Below are 16,333 nucleotides of genomic sequence, written 5' to 3' on the forward strand. Positions count from 1 at the left end.
TGCTTACCTATTGCAGATTCAGTCTTCCCAGCCTGGTGCAGGTCTACAATTTTGTTTCTGGTGTCCTTTGACAGCTCTTTGGTCTTGGCCATAGTGGAGTTTGGAGTGTGACTGTTTGAGGTTGTGGACAGGTCTTTTATACTGATAACAAGTTCAAACAGGTGCCATTAATACAGGTCACGAGTGGAGGACAGAGGAGCCTCTTAAAGAAGAATTTACATGTCTGTGAGAGCCAGAAATCTTGCTTGTTTGTAGGTGACCAAATACTTATTTTCCACCATAATTTGCAAATAAATTCATTAAAAATCCTACAATGTGATTTTCTGGATTTTTTTTCTCAATTTGTCTGTCATAGTTGACGTGTACCTATGATGAAAATTACAGGCCTCTCTCATCTTTTTAAGTGGGAGAACTTTCACAATTGGTGGCTGACTAAATACTTTTTTCCCCCACTGTATATATATATATATATTTTTAAAAGTCATTTAGCAGACGCTCTTATCCAGAGCGACTTACATGAGCAATTAGGGTTAAGTGCCTTGCTCATGGGCACATCGACAGATTTTTCACCTAGTTGGCTCGGGGCTTAGAACCAGCGACCTTTCGGTTACTGGCACAACCCTCTTAACCACTAAGCTACCTCCCCCTTTTAACACATGTTTTGCTCATGTGTCAATATTACCACCTACCTAAACAATCACTTAGGTAATATTGGTAATTTATCATCCAATTGCCATCCCTTATTTTTAAATACTGCCTAATTTTAACATAACAACCCTTTATAACCATCATACTAGGTGTGTTGTTTTTTATTTGAAAAACCCAATTTGAAAAACAACAACCACAAATAGCCAGACCCCACTTGATTTGGTAGCTCACTGCCTAACTTCCCTACTGCTCCCCCTCGCCCTGGGCAACATTCCAATGAGATAAGCTAATCTCTTTCTCCTGGTTATACATTTTGTTAACCTTCAATTACCATCAGTAATCTAAAGATGGTAGTACACACAAAACATGATACAGATATCCCCAGTCCTAACCCATCAATAATTGTTTGTATCAATCTAATTCCTCATAACTAATCCATAAAACCACTCAAAATTCCTCGAGTATACAATGATTATTTAATTGATTACCCTAATTCTGCTACATGTGATCTCATCTCAAATGATCCATTATCAATTATTTGATCAACCCCCTAGGAAAATCTGTCTCCCCTTCTATTGTTCCTGTCCCCCCTGTAAATGTCATATTTCATTTTTTAGCCAATACAATCACGGTTACATCAAATGTTCCCTCCTTTGGCCATTTAGTTACTATCTTTCTGGTCCTTTTTCTCATTTGTTAGAGATATTACCAATATCTTCACTATTTTCTGGGAACCTTCTCTTCATGATTGCTACTGGTGATCCTGCCATCTCTACTTCTGGTGTGGTCTAATGTCTATATTAGGGTGTAAGGTAAATTATTCCTGTTGTCTTTTTCAGCTAAACGTTTTATATCCCTCAGTTAATGGTATTTTCTCCCTAATATATCTTCATACTCTTCTTCTTTTCCTAAATGAGATTTAATCCCTTGCCTTTCCTCTACTATCCTTCTATCTATTACTGGATCAATGATAATAACTGTAATAACTATTAATAATAATTGTAATAACTAGTTCATATTAAATTGTGCCTTTTTCTGATAATGTTAAAATTTTAGCCTATTGCATTACTTTAGTTTAAAATATAAGTTTGTTTATTTAACAAATCTAGAACCCACTATAGGTTGGTGCTATTCCCTCAGCATAATAGCTAAAGCTACTTGCATCCCCTGGTCCCCGTAACGAAAATAAATTATAGTTCTAGAATTCACCAACTATTTGCATACACATCTGGTGTTAAGCAACCTTATCTCACCCTACCCCCTAACAGTTCCTCACATTAATCACAGCTTGTTAGGTTAAACAATCTATATCAGTACAGTACAAACCTATTATGTTTAATCATTAATGCTTTCTTATTAAGCTAACAGCACATCTAAAATATAAGAGAATAATTTCCCACACTAGCTAGCTAGCTGCTGGGAGGATGTCATGTCATTGGAGGAGTGGGTGAGTGACCTCATATCGTTTTTCGGTGGTTACAGCTGGAGATGCAGGTGTCATTTGGTTAGCTAACAAGAAATGTGAATCGCTTTGCTAGTTAGCTAGTTATGCTGAACTTGAAGACGTATCCAGGTTGTGTTCATAAATTCACTCTGGCTATCTCTATCTAGTGTGCTAGAGGCCGCAGAATACCTGATGAATTTACGAACGTGCAACACCTGCTAAATATGACTGGTGTCAGTAAACATTGGCCAAAAAAACATGTAAACAGCCTAACCAGCTCTGCTAGGGTGAGTAAAATGGCCAGAGGGAGGTGTTCTCTCATTTTATGTCTGGAAGTAGCTCTGAATTTACGAACAGACAATCTTACAACGCACTAAATTTACGAGCGGCACTCTGACACACTGGAGGCTATTTAAGACCGCACCCTTATTTGTTAATCAAATGTGTTTTGGCATCAATCAAATGGGCGGGCAAGCAGGGAAGTTCCCATTCAGTTGTCAACACGTGGGTTGGGACAAGCAAGCATTGGCAGGCAAGCTGAAGAAGAGTGAGCAGGCTACTTACTATTCCCATCGTTTATCAGTGCAATTTTGAACTCCAACTAGCTGAAAACATTTGTGGGTTTATCTAATGTTCCCTCATTAGATTTTAGCTCACCTCGCTCTGGCTAACATTAGTTGTTGATGTGCATAAGTGAGGGAGAGAGAGCCTACCTTTCATGGTTGTTTGATCAATAGGACTGTTAAGTTCCCAAATGTATGAGGACTCCCGTGGTATTTACATATTTGCAGAAATCCATTCAGGTGTATTTTGTGGCTTTTGACCAATGCGTTCTAATTACCTAAAGTCTGTTGCTACTGCCTGTAAACACACAGTCCAGTTCAAAGTGAATGATGGCAGGCCCATGTGGCAAATGGCTAATTTGCATATAGGCCTACAGTGGCTCTTATTGGCTATGGCGCACTGGTCTGCGTAGACTCTGGTCCTGTGCAATATGTTTTTATTAGGTTTTATTTACTGCAGTGTGTATTAATTGTCCAAACACATGGCCGCTTTCCCAATCTATGTTGCTATAGAATTTTCACAAATGCCTTACAGTGCATTCGGAAAGTATTCAGACCCCTTCACTTTATCCACATTTTGTTACGTTACAGCCTTATTCTAAAATTGACTAAAAATGTTTGCCTCATCAATCTACACAATCTAAAAAACAGAAATACCTTATTTACATAAGTATTCAGACCCTTTGCTATGAGACTCGAAATTGAGCTCAGGTGCATCCTGTTTCCATTGATCATCCTTGAGCTGTTTCTACAACTTTATTGGAGTCCACCTGTGGTAAATTCAATTGATTGGACATGATTTGGAAAAGCACACACCTGTCTATATAAGGTCCCACAGTTGACAGGGCATGTCAGAGCAAAAACCAAGCCATGAGGTCAAAGGAATTGTCCGTAGAGCTCCGAGACAGGATTGTGTTGAGGCACAGACATGGGAAAGGGTACTAAATATTTATGCAGCATTGAAAGTCCCCAAGAACACAGTGGCATCCATCATTCTTAAATGGAAGAAGTTTGGAACCACCAAGACTCTTCCTAGAGATGGCTGCCCGGCCAGCAATCGGGGGAGAAGGGCCTTGGTCAGGGATGTGACCAAGAACCCGATGGTCACTCTGACAGACCTCCAGAGTTCCTCTGTGGAGATGGGAGAACCTTCCAGAAGGACAACCATCTCTGCAGCACTCCACCAATCAGGCCTTTATGGTAGAGTGGCCAGACAGAAGCCACTCCTCAGTAAAAGGCACATGACAGCCCACTTGGAGTTTGCCAAAAGGCACCTAAAGGACTCTCAGACCATGAGAAACAAGATTCTCTGGTCTGATGAAACCAAGATTGAACTCTTTCGCCTGAATGCCAAGCGTCACGTCTGAAAGAAATCTGAAGCATGGTGGTGGCATTATCATGCTGAGGGGATGTTTTTCAGTGGCAGGGACCGGGAGACTAGTCAGGATTGAGGGAAAGATGAACAGAGCAAAGTACAGAGCGATCCTTGATGAAAACCTGCTCCAGAGCACTCAGGACCTCAGACTGGGGAGAAGGTTCACCTTCCATCCGGACAACGACCCTAAGCACACAGCCAAGGCAACGCAGGAGTGGCTTCGGGACAAGTCTCTGAATGTCCTTGCGTGGCCTAGTCAGAGCCCGGACTTGAACCCGATCGAACATCTCTGGACAGACCTAAAAATAGCTATGCAGCGACGCTCCCCATCCAACCTGACAGAGCTTGAGAGGATCTGCAGAGAAGAATGGGAGAAACTCCCCAAATACAGGTGTGCCAAGCTTGTAGCGTCATACCCAAGAAACCTAGAGGCTGAAATCGCTGCCAAATGGGCTTCAACAAAGTACTGAGTAAAGGGTCTGAATACTTATGTAAATGTAATTTTATACATTTGCTAAAATTTCTAAAAACCTATTATGGGGTATTGTATGTAGATTGATGAGGATATAAAAATACATCCATTTTAGAATAAGGCTGTAACGTAACAAAATGTTGAAAAAGTCAAGGGGTCTGTATACTTTCCAAATGCACTGTAATTCCCAAACATTGTATGAATTTATGAAAACGTGAAAATGACCATATCTAAGTGCTGGTTTGTCAGAAAATGTAAAAAAAATGTCATATTCTTTCTGGGGGTGTATTTGAACAGATTTTAATAAGATTTAATGTTGTTAAAATTCTGTCAGTTCCACTTTAAAGGTCCAATGATGCTGTTGTTTTTTTTCAATCTCAATATCAAATAATTTATCTGTAACAATTAAGTACCTTACTGTGATAGTTTTCAGTTAAAATTGTAAAAAATAAACAAAAATAGCTTCTTAGCAAAGAGCAATTTCTCAAGCAAGAATTTTACTAGGACTGTCTGGGAGTGGTCTGAGTGGGGAGGGGAAAACTATCTGTTATTGGCAGAGAGGTTTGGAACTCTCTTATTGGTGTATTAACTAATTTACCGCCTGGTAACGTCACCAGGCAGGCCAAAACTCCATCCCACCAAAACAGGCTGAAATTTCAGGCAGTTTTTTCTAACAGTTCCTAGACTTAAAGGGCACTATCATTTTCACAATTTCACAGTATTATTCCAACATTATAGTGTGGAAATATTAAACACAGAAAAATCATGTTTTTTGACTGCACTGAGCCTTTAAATAATTTAATCCTAGAAAGCCATACAAAATGGACTATGTGGCCATACCAGGACTATATGATTAAAGGTGGGTACTGTGAAGGCTTGAGAAGAGTACTCTCTTGTGGAGATTAGAGAAGAGCAGGGTTCAGTAACAGTACTTTGGTGTTAATAATAGAGAAGAATGGATCATAGTGTTCCAGTCAAAGGCCAAGATCATGATCATAAGTGGGTGAAATCGATGCTGTTTTGTCTGGGACATCGATTCTTCTCCAGATTAGAGAGATTAAAAGGGAGCAGAGGCTCCTTTTTAAAGTCACCCTGTATTACTGAACACACTCTTCATCCCATTGATTTATGTTACACGAGTGGATTCAGGTTTATTCCATTCTGTATTTACTCATCACATCACAGTGGGAATAGGAATGGGTTGTGTTTTACGGTAGGGACTTTCTCCCACTGTAAATCTTATTGTAATTCCTTAGCATTCTGACAGTTCTTGGTGAAACTATTTATGTAGTGTGCTCTTGGGATGTGCAGTAATTGAACACAAAACTGAAAGAAAAGTGGAATATACAGTATAAATTGGGTAATGGTTGGGGCAGCAAGGCGAGAGAGATACTTTGTTGTTCGGATCAACTTGTTCCTGCATGAGATATAGCTTTAACAGGCAAAAGTTGACATGAAAGAGCAGGATTTACCAAGTTGTTGTTCAATCAAACAACCCTTAGACATCTCCCCTCAGGAGAAGTTAAATATATTATTCAACACAGATTGAGTCATTCAACAGATTTGGTGATTAAACGTCCTTATTGATGAACGATCATCAACACTAATGGGCCTTAATGCTGCTCCATACTTTACTGTGACACTTTTACACCCTTCACTTTAGCAGCTAGCCCACTGTGACGAGCCATGAATCCTAATGGGTGCGTCCCAAATGGCACCCTATTCCACCCTATTCCCTATATATTGCACTACTTTTGACTAGAACCTTATGGACCCTGGTCAAAAGTAGTGCACTATAAAATAGGGTGCCATTTGAGATGTACACAATGTCTCCTGGCAGGAATCTGATGTCAGGTAGAGAGGGACTAGAAGTGGTTATGACGTTGCATATTAAAATAGCAGGGGATATATATTTTTTAACTTGTGTTCTGCTGAAGGGTCCATTAGAAGATATTAATTCACCATTAAGATTGGCTTTTAAGAGTTACCACAACCGCTCTTAAATACACATTTAAAATTCACAGAGTATTATTTGTTGGTTTGTTTGAAGGTCCAAAGACAATTGCTTTGATGATTTACTTTGTGCTGTGTAAATAGAAATGGTTTAAATCTAAAGTCTCCTCTCTCTCTCTCTCTCTCTCTCTCTCTCTCTCTCTCTCTCTCTCTCTCTCTCTCTCTCTCTCTCTCTCTCTCTCTCTCTCTCTCTCTCTCTCTCTCTCTCTCTCTCTCTCTCTCTCTCTCTCTCTCTCTCTCTCTCTCTGCAGGCAGTATTGTGTACCTGGGGATGATGGTGGGGGCGTTTTTCTGGGGGGGCATGTCAGACAAGGTGGGCCGCAGACAGTGTCTGCTCATCTGCATGTGTGTGAACGGCTTCTTCGCCTTCCTGTCCTCCTTCGTTCAGGGGTACGGCATGTTCCTGCTCTGCCGCGTGATCGCAGGCTTCGGGTGAGTCTGATTGACCAGGCTTAGAATGGAAAGCAATGTGCTACTTATTTGTCTTAAAGAATGGAGTAATGAATTCACATAACGCACAATAAATAAACAGTAGGACACTGCAAACTCCAAATGACCTTGGAGATTCAAACATGTATTGTGAGATGTGACATGAACAAGATAACTGACTTAGTTTTGTCCCAATTAGGCTACATAGCTATCTACAACCATGATGAATCCTTCATCAAATAGCCCTGCAGTTCTACTTTCTTAATTCCTTAATTCCCATAGACTGCCTTTCACAGTAGATCGTTGTCAATTAATTATATTTTGTTGTAATTAATCTGTTTTGGTTTCTTTAATGAAGATGTACACTGAACAAAAATAGATGTACACGCAACATGTAAAGTGTTGGTCCCATGTTTCATGAGCTGAAATAAAAGATCCCAGAAGTGTTCCATATGAACAAAAAGCTTATTTCTCTCAAACAGGTGTGGCATATCAAGAAGCTGATTAAACAGGATGATCATTACACAAGTGCACCTTGTGCTGGGGACAATAAAAGTCCACTCTAAAACGCTAAAATTGGCAGTTTTGTCACACAACACAATGCCACAAACATCTCCAGTTTTGAGGGAGCATGCAATTGGCATGCTGACTGCAGGAATGTCCACCAGAGCTGTTGCCAGATAATTAAATGTCAATTTCTCTACCATAAGCCGCCTCCAACGTCGTTTTAGAGAATTTGGCAGTATGTCCAACTGGCCTCACAACTGCAGACCACGTGTCTGGTGTTGTGTGGGCGAGCGGTTTGCTGATCTCAACGTTGTGAAAAGAGTGCCCCGTGGTGGTGGGGTTATGGTATGGCCAGGAATAAGCTACGAACACAACTGCATTTTATCGATGGCAATTTGAATAAACAGAGATACCGTGACGAGATCCTGAGGCCCATTGTCGTGCCATTCATCCATCGCCATCACCTCATGTTTCAGCATGATAATGCACGGCCCCATGTCGCAAGGATCTGTACACAATTCCTGGAAGCTGAAAATGTCCCAGTTCTTCCATAGACTGCATACTCACCAGACATGTCACCCGTTGAGCATGTTTGGGATGCTCTGGATCGACATGTATGACAGCGTGTTCCATTTTCCACCAATATCCAGCAACTTCGCACAGCCTTTGAAGATGAGTGGGACAGCATTCCACAGGCCACAATCAACAGCCTGATCAACTCGATGTGTCGCGCTTCAAAAGGCAAATGGTGGTCACACCAGATACTGACTGGTTTTCTGATCCACACCCCTACCTTTAAAAAAAAAGGTATGCGACCAACAGATGCATATCTGTATTCCCAGTCATGTGAAATCCATAGATTAGGGGCTAATGCATTTATTTCAATTGACTGATTTCCTTTTATGAACTGTAACTCAGTAAATTCTTTGAAATTGTTGCATGTTGCGTTGATATTTTTGTTCAGTATAGTTGTAAATCCCTCGGTCAACATGCACTCACTCCCCCTTCTGATATTTCATCCATGTTATCCCCAGAGGTTTTAATCTCTCCTGTCTAGGAATAGGATTGTGTGACTAATGAATGTGTCAAACATCCCCCTGTCTGTCAGTGTGCTCCTAACATCCTTAATGAAAGCCTTTAGTTTACACTAACTAGGCTATATCAGTGATAACACAGGATTTAATACAGGGGATTTAAACCTTGTTTCATCGAGGTGCGTCTTTACAGAGACGTTTGTGCATCTTATACTTGGAGTGGATTAGTGCTTTTAATATTGCTGGTAAAATGCTTTACAAAAAAAATAAAGAAATAATTTCACTCTTTCAAGGAGTGCACAATAACTATAAAAGCAATATCTCAACAAGCCTGTTTTTTTATTTGTATTAGATGTTTTAATTAAATCCAACCCATGCCTTCTATCATAAAATGGACAACATTCAGTCCTCCTATCATGAAATGACAACATTCAGTCCTTTTTGTTTCAGTCTTGTTGGCCTTAAGTGACAGGCTCTGTGATAAATGATTGTCTAAAAAGTGCTACTTGGCAGTTAAAGGCAGCTTTATGATGGACAAGTGAAATATTATTTGGAAACTACTGTACTAGCCTGGTACAACCATTCTGATCTCGCAAGCTTACATTCTGCTTCGCTACACAGTGAAACGAAACAAGAGTTCAGGATGACGGATCAGGCTACTACTTACTGTACAGCACCATTTCTGAATGTCCATATTGTTGTTCACTGGCTGCATGGCCTCTAGCCTCACATGTCTGGGAATGTAAGAATAGAGCATTGATTTATAGAGAGAAAACATTGGAGGGGTGTAACGGTCCCTGTCAAGAGCTTATTTACTAATTGCCTCCCCACCCCTCTCCCCAGAGAGACTCCAAGTAATGGAAAAGGTTTGCCAGCTAAACGGCCTTCTGGGAGCTAGCGAGTCTCTGAGGACTGTCTCTAAGCCTAATGGTTAACTGGAAAGCCAAGGAAATGCCCTTTTGGCAAAGTTGGCTTATTTTGAGGAACATTGTTCCAGTATTTGTTCCTATTGTCTACTTTTACAGTAGTGAAAACTGAACCACAGTTTGAAAGCTGTGTCACATCTGAAAAATACAAAAGGTTCCTCCGAGAAAATAGAGGCGCCACAAAATCTTCAGCATGCAGCAATATGTACTTTAGTTAAGTTAGAATAATTTACATGGGTCTATTTTATCTTAAATCATTTCTAGGGGTTTATAAAATGTTGCCCTCTGCAGAGTCTGTGTGTCCCTACTTAGTGTCCTGTCATTGTGTCTCCTTCAGAACAGGGGGGGTTGTGCCTATAGTCTTCTCCTTCTTTGCGGAGGTGCTGTCCAGAGAGAAGAGAGGGGAGCACCTGAGCTGGCTGTGCATGTTCTGGATGATTGGAGAGATCTATGCTTCAGCCATGGCCTGGGCCATTATACCACACTATGGTGAGTCTTTATGCTTCAGCCTTGGCCTGGGCCATTATACCACACTACGGTGAGTCTTTATGCTTCAGCCTTGGCCTGGTTCATTATACCACACTACGGTGAGTCTTTATGCTTCAGCCTTGGCCTGGTTCATTATACCACACTATGGTGAGTCTTTATGCTTCAGCCTTGGCCTGGGCCATTATACCACACTACGGTGAGTCTTTATGCTTCAGCCTTGGCCTGGGTCATTATACCAGTAACTTAACCTAGTAACTAAACCTTCTTGGTTAGTTGGTTATGATGCGTCTGAATGTGGTATAATATTTTTACATTGTTAAGTTTGTGTTTTAAGAAAATCTTTAAACAATGTTAAAACTAATCTGCACAAATCCAGGTTGGCAGAGTACAACCAGCAGAGGTGAAGGTGCCAGTTTGCCCTGCTGGCACGTGAAGGAATGTAATCTCTCCAAGTGGCTGCAGACTGGGAGAGAGACAGTTTTTGAAGTGATTAATGTAGGCCTGTAAACCATGGGGATACACACATGCGCGCTCAGAGACAAACACACGCACTCACAGGCACACGGACAAACACATAGGGATATTTAAGGAATGAAGATGTGCCGGTGGGAGATAGAAGGCTGTGATTTACGACGCTGTTATACTGGAAATAAGCTGCACACATCAATAAAGACGAAGGGAAAATGGCCTTTCCTCTCTTTCTTCCTCACACTGTCTCACTCTCTCTCTCTGAGCCTGTCGCTCTCTCTCTGAGCCTGTCGCTCTCTCTCTCTGAGCCTGTCGCTCTCTCTCTCTGAGCCTGTCGCTCTCTCTCTGAGCCTGTCGCTCTCTCTCTGAGCCTGTCGCTCTCTCTCTCTGAGCCTGTCGCTCTCTCTCTCTGAGCCTGTCTCGCTCTGCTCATCCTTTCTTTCCCTTTTACTGCTTCTTTCTTTTTTGTGTGTGTCTCTCTTTCCTCTCGCTGTCTCTCAATATCTCTCCCACCCACCTTTACTCTCACCCTCCTCCTTCTCTCTGTATGGGTATGTTCTTCTTGATCAAGCATAATTAGGTTTTTCTCCTTGCTCTAACCTAACGGGACAAAGCTACAGCTAGCCATGATTTATGTCAGAGGCGTGCTTTAGCTGAGCCGTGGGGGACGTCAGTGAGGAGCTTCTGAAGTGGCAGCATGGAGGATATGAGCCGGCTGCACTGAGCCACTGAAACGCCTGCTTGTGCAAACACTGACTGCACTGTAGACATTGAAGGCAATGATACCTGACACAGTGGGGGTTCATTTAAGTTGAGGGTGCCGGTCACATCCAGATGAACACACACACACACACAGGGTGGATCAGTTTCAAAAGCCACTGTTTCTCTCTATTGTGCAGTGGCTATAGAGGAGGGCTACACACACAAAATCTGGGAAACTTGACGAGTCTCACTGAGAAAGCTCTGCTATCAGATGTGCAGATATCCCTTTAAAGGCATGTCAGTAGACCCACTCTGCTCTCATTCTTTCTGACAAACACTATCCTCTCTCTCTATGCCCTTTCTCTATCCTATCTCTCTCTTTCCTCTCTCGCTCTCCATGCTCTCCCTCTCTCTATCTCTCTCTATCCTCTCTCGCTCTCTATCTCCCTCTATCCTCTCTCGCTCTCTATGCTCTCCCTCTCTCTTTCCAACCTCTCTCTCCCCCCTCTCTTTCTCTCTGAGCGTGCCTTGCATACTCCAGCACTTTTTTATGTTTTCCTAAACTGCTGCAGTGCCTGCCAACAGTGATGTGGCCAAGGAGCCTGAGGAGTAGTCTTTTGTCTAAATCAGAAACACATAATGATGGATTACCACACATCTACCACCTCATTGGTGTTTAATACTCCATTAAATCTCTTTAGGTAACTTCTCATATGCCTTCAACACTCAGCAGTTCCTAATGTGTCCTAAAGCCCCATGACAAACGCACAGCTGGATACTACAGAAGCCTGAATCAGCCTGCAGAGATTCATCATACTGTAGGATACTGCTACCTTTTCTTACACTACTAGTGCTCTGGTGGGAAGTTATTTTGTCTGTCCCAAATGACACCCTATTCACTATAGTGCACTACTTTTCACCAGTGCCCTATGGGGGAGAGAGAGAGAGAGGGGGAGGGGGGGAGAGAGCTACATACTCCTGTCGTTTCCAGCTGTTACACTTTCCCTTGTTCCTAGTGCCTTCAAGAGCTGCCACATGATTGGGGTCAATTGATTTGTTTTCGTGCTGTTCTTTTTTCTATGAACAAGCCTTGAGTGAAATGGTCTGGCCTCCATTAACAAGTAGCAAAATGTTGAAAGGCGGTTTCTGAGAACTGAAAAGTGTTTAATTGGCTCTAAAACGTTTGTTTAAAAAAATTGTTATGATGCAGCAGTTTCACTATTCTCCAGGTTACCTGAGTCACTAAATTGTGACCAAGGACTCTGCAGAGAGAAAACAAAGTCAGATAAAGGCCTACTATAGGCCCACAACATTATGAGCCTCTCTCCTTCTCTCTCAGCTCTCTCCTACAAGGTCACCCCACCGCTACCTCTCCTTCTCTCTCTCTTCCCCTCTCTCTAAGATCTCTCTCTCTCTTCTTCTATGTCTCTCTCTCTCCTCTCAGGTTTCTCTCTCTCTTTTTCTACTACTCTCTCCCTCTCTCTCAGGTATCTCTCTTCTCTCTCAGGTCTCTCTCTTCTCTCTCAGGTCTCTCTCTCCTTCTCTCTCAGGTCTCTCTCAGGTCTCTCTTCTTCTCTCTCAGGTCTCAGTTCTCTCTCCTTCTCTCTCCTCCTCTCTCTTCTCTCTCCTTCTCTCTCAGGTCTCTCTCCTTCTCTCTCAGGTCTCTCTCCTTCTCTCTCCTTCTCTCTCAGGTCTCTCTTTTCTTCTCTCTCAGGTCTCTCTTTTCTTCTCTCTTTCTCTCTCAGGCCTCAGATGCAGAGCACTACCCGACTCAGTCATCCATACACTTAGTCAATTATGTACATAATCCCAGTAATGAGATTTCCAATGGCATGGGCAAAACACTAACCCTCTGGGGCTCACAGCACAGCTACAACGCCATAAAAAGGCAATCACTGCAGCATACCAAATCTTACACACACACACACACACACATACATGTTCGTACATACACACACACACACACATTACCACCAGTGGAATGTTTACACACACACACACACACACACACGCATGCATCCATCCATGCACAAACACAGAGTTCATGCATTTAAACCAACACACACATGCACACACGCACAATACCCTGAATGTAAGGAATTGAGACGGTCTTCATGGTAGTGCGTCATTGGGAATCCTTGACGTCCTTCCACACACACCTACAGGACTGCGTCATCATTACTAAGCACAAAACCACAGTAACACCCCAGTTCTATAGATGAACACTAAAACAGTATGTGGATGACTTCGATGCACAAAATGTAGAGTTTACATGTGCCACCACTATACTGTGCTGGGTGGTTGAAAAGATATCAGAATTCTCATAACACTCTAGAATTAGAGTCATTGATCTTTAAAGGAATGAATTTTCAACATCTATGACAGCCTTTCTTCCTGCTTTGAACATAGCTGGCTTGACTTCCACAGTGGTTGATAAGCGATGGTATCAAAGCCAGTTTCAATCTGTCGTTTAGATTATTTCCTAGCAGTAATTTCCTCACATTAACATCCCCCCCACCCCCTCACCTCCCACTCCTGTTGATGGATAATGGTGTTATTCCCTCAAAGTGTGTACAAAAAGAAAAGGCACGATCCAGAGGGAGAGACGTGGGAGGTCACGACTAACACGACAAACATCCCACCCCCTTCTCCCTCCTTCCCCAAATACGAATAGGGAACATAAGCATATACACACAATGCATTAACCCTCTTACACTAATGTAGCTACACTCCCACACACAGAAGAACAGTCATTTTGAGTACAAAGGAGATGAGGACAGCAAAAAACAGCCTGTACCTCCCCGTTGTTTTGTATTCACCCTTTTACTGTAAAATATTGACTTTTTAGACGTTCCCTCAAATTTTCACCAACACCCATTGACGTGGGCAACAATTAAGATATTTATAACCCATTTCACAGAATGTAAAAAACATACATTTTAAAGCTTTGAAGGGTTATACTGTGCCTGAGGGAGAAAAGCATAAATTGCAGTGCTGTACACGGTTAGTTCAGTGTTGAGGCTAAGATTATTTACAGGGCTGTGTACTAATTACAATGATTGAGGATAGATATAATTGAAGGTTTTAGCAGCCGTTTTCAACTCAGACATCACTAGTCCAGCACATTCCTCTCCAATTGAATGCTCCAGAAAATGACTTTACAATGTGTTGAGATAAGTGTCATTTAGAGAGGGGGAAATTGATTGTGTGTGCGTGTGTGTGTTGCTGCTATGATGATTAATGGGACACAGTCTGCCTGTCAGATGAGATCAGGTGCAACATGATTTAAAGCTGCAATATGTAACTTTCTGGGCGACCTGACCAAATTCACATAGAAATGTGAGTTATAGATCATTCTCATTTAAGTCTAAAAGAAGCGGTAGATCTGTTCTATGTGTGCTATTTCTAGGCTTCCTGTTCTTTAAATTTGTTTTTGCGTCTTTTACTTTCGTTTTTGTACACCAGCTTCAAGCAGCTAAAACTACAATATTTTCGGCTATTGAAAATATATTTCACAGCAGTTGAGATGTTTTGCTTGTTTTGTCACATAAACTGAAATTAGGCGAACTATTAGAATTTTAGCAACCAGGAAATGCCGGAGTGATTTCTGCATATTGCAACTTTTTAACTGAATTAATTAATAATTGCACCTTTTTAACAATCAATAATTTTCCAACACATTCAATTAACCTCTCTCTAGAGCTCTCCCAGCCCTCCACATATTCATTAATCTCTCATACATCCCACTGCAGTGGTGGGGCCAGCTTTCATTAAATGGCATTTTTTTATTAACAGCGTTAAATCAGGTTCACAGCATAAGGCTCCCATAACACCATTCATAAACACTGTTTGAGTGAAAGACCTAGAGCCCTCCACCTGATAAGAATACATAATTCAACCAGTTTCCCCAAGGGACCCATATTCAGTTCAATAGCATTGCTGGTGATCTTGCTATTCTGAATTGCTGGATAACTGTTGCCTGACAACTCATCCTGAATTTAATTCAGCTGCTCTATCGATCGATCCATACATCAGTCTGAACCTACCATCCTAGAAGTCGTTTGTGCTGACATCAAAATTGTGTGATGCGTGATTCATGATTCATGTAGGCCAGCTCTGGTCTAACCCATCGGTTTTTGGGACCAATCAGAACAGTTTGATTGGTTCGCATTCGAGAAGTCGTCGGGGAAGAAGCAAATCCAGACTCATCGTGGTGAAGAAACGTTAGTGGGCGTGTCGTTTGGCCGGCGCTATGTTGATGAGTAGCCAGGCAAGGATAATTGCTCGTTTCAAATGTCCTTTCCTTCCCTTTTCTTTCATTTCTGTTTGCACTCTGTGTGTGGTCTTCCACAATAAACACCATAGAAATTGTGCAAATAGAACAGACATCACCAACGGAAGCAACAATCAGCTGCTCAAAAGTAACTTAAAAGACCCACTCTTCTGACAATTTTGAGCTACTATGAGATCAACGACAAGCTAAATACTGTATGAATAAAATAAAATAAAATCAAGGCTCCCTCTCTTGAGAATGTGACCATAATGTAAAATATGCTGATGTATTCTCTTGTTTGATGATGGGTTCTCTTACGTGTGATTGGTTACAGGCTGGAGTTTCAGTATGGGTTCGGCCTACCAGTTCCACAGTTGGAGGGTGTTTGTGGTGGTCTGCGCCCTGCCCTGCGTCTGTGCTGTGGTGGCTCTCACCTTCATGCCCGAGAGCCCCAGATTTTTCCTGGAGGTAAAGTAAAGCATTATGGGAAATGGGGTTTTAGGGAGAGTGTTTGCCCCTCACAGGCTACATCAGTGTGGGGCATCATAGGAGGTTGGAGGGAGGCGCTATAGGAGGACGGACTCGTCGTAATGGCTGGAATGGAATGCATGGAACGGTATCAAATATATGGAATCCACATGTTCCATTTATTCCATTCCAGCCATTACAATGAGCCCATCTTTCCAGAGCTCCTCCCACCAGCCTTCTCTGGTGGGCATGCATGGTCTCAGCTTTTCAATTCAAGAGTTTCATTCTGAACAGTTTAGGTAACCAATGGGATCAAATCAAATTGTATTTGTCACATGCGCCGAATAACACCGGTGTAGACCTTACAGTGAAATGCTTACTTACAAGCCCTTAACCAACAATGCAGTCTTAAGAAAGAATACCAACAAAAAAAAATCCCAAAGAAATACAATATAAAATAATACAAAATAAAAGTAACAAATAATTAAAGGGCAGCAGTAAAAATAACAATAGCGAGGCTAT

At 41.8% G+C, this 16,333-nt stretch overlaps 1 protein-coding gene across 1 annotated transcript in view; it reads left to right on the top strand.

Annotated features, from left to right (window-relative positions):
* The window catches only part of LOC121573415 (synaptic vesicle glycoprotein 2C-like), a 55,285-nt gene that overhangs the window by 30,488 nt on the left and 8,464 nt on the right, over positions 1-16,333 (top strand). The window contains exons 3-5 of the mRNA XM_041885382.2: positions 6,767-6,947; positions 9,749-9,900; positions 15,678-15,811. Coding sequence (XP_041741316.1) covers positions 6,767-6,947; positions 9,749-9,900; positions 15,678-15,811 — 467 coding nt within the window. The remainder of the gene's footprint in view (positions 1-6,766; positions 6,948-9,748; positions 9,901-15,677; positions 15,812-16,333) is intronic.

This window comes from Coregonus clupeaformis, chromosome 18, assembly GCF_020615455.1.
Source record: "Coregonus clupeaformis isolate EN_2021a chromosome 18, ASM2061545v1, whole genome shotgun sequence".
NCBI classification, from domain to species: Eukaryota; Metazoa; Chordata; class Actinopteri; order Salmoniformes; family Salmonidae; genus Coregonus; species Coregonus clupeaformis.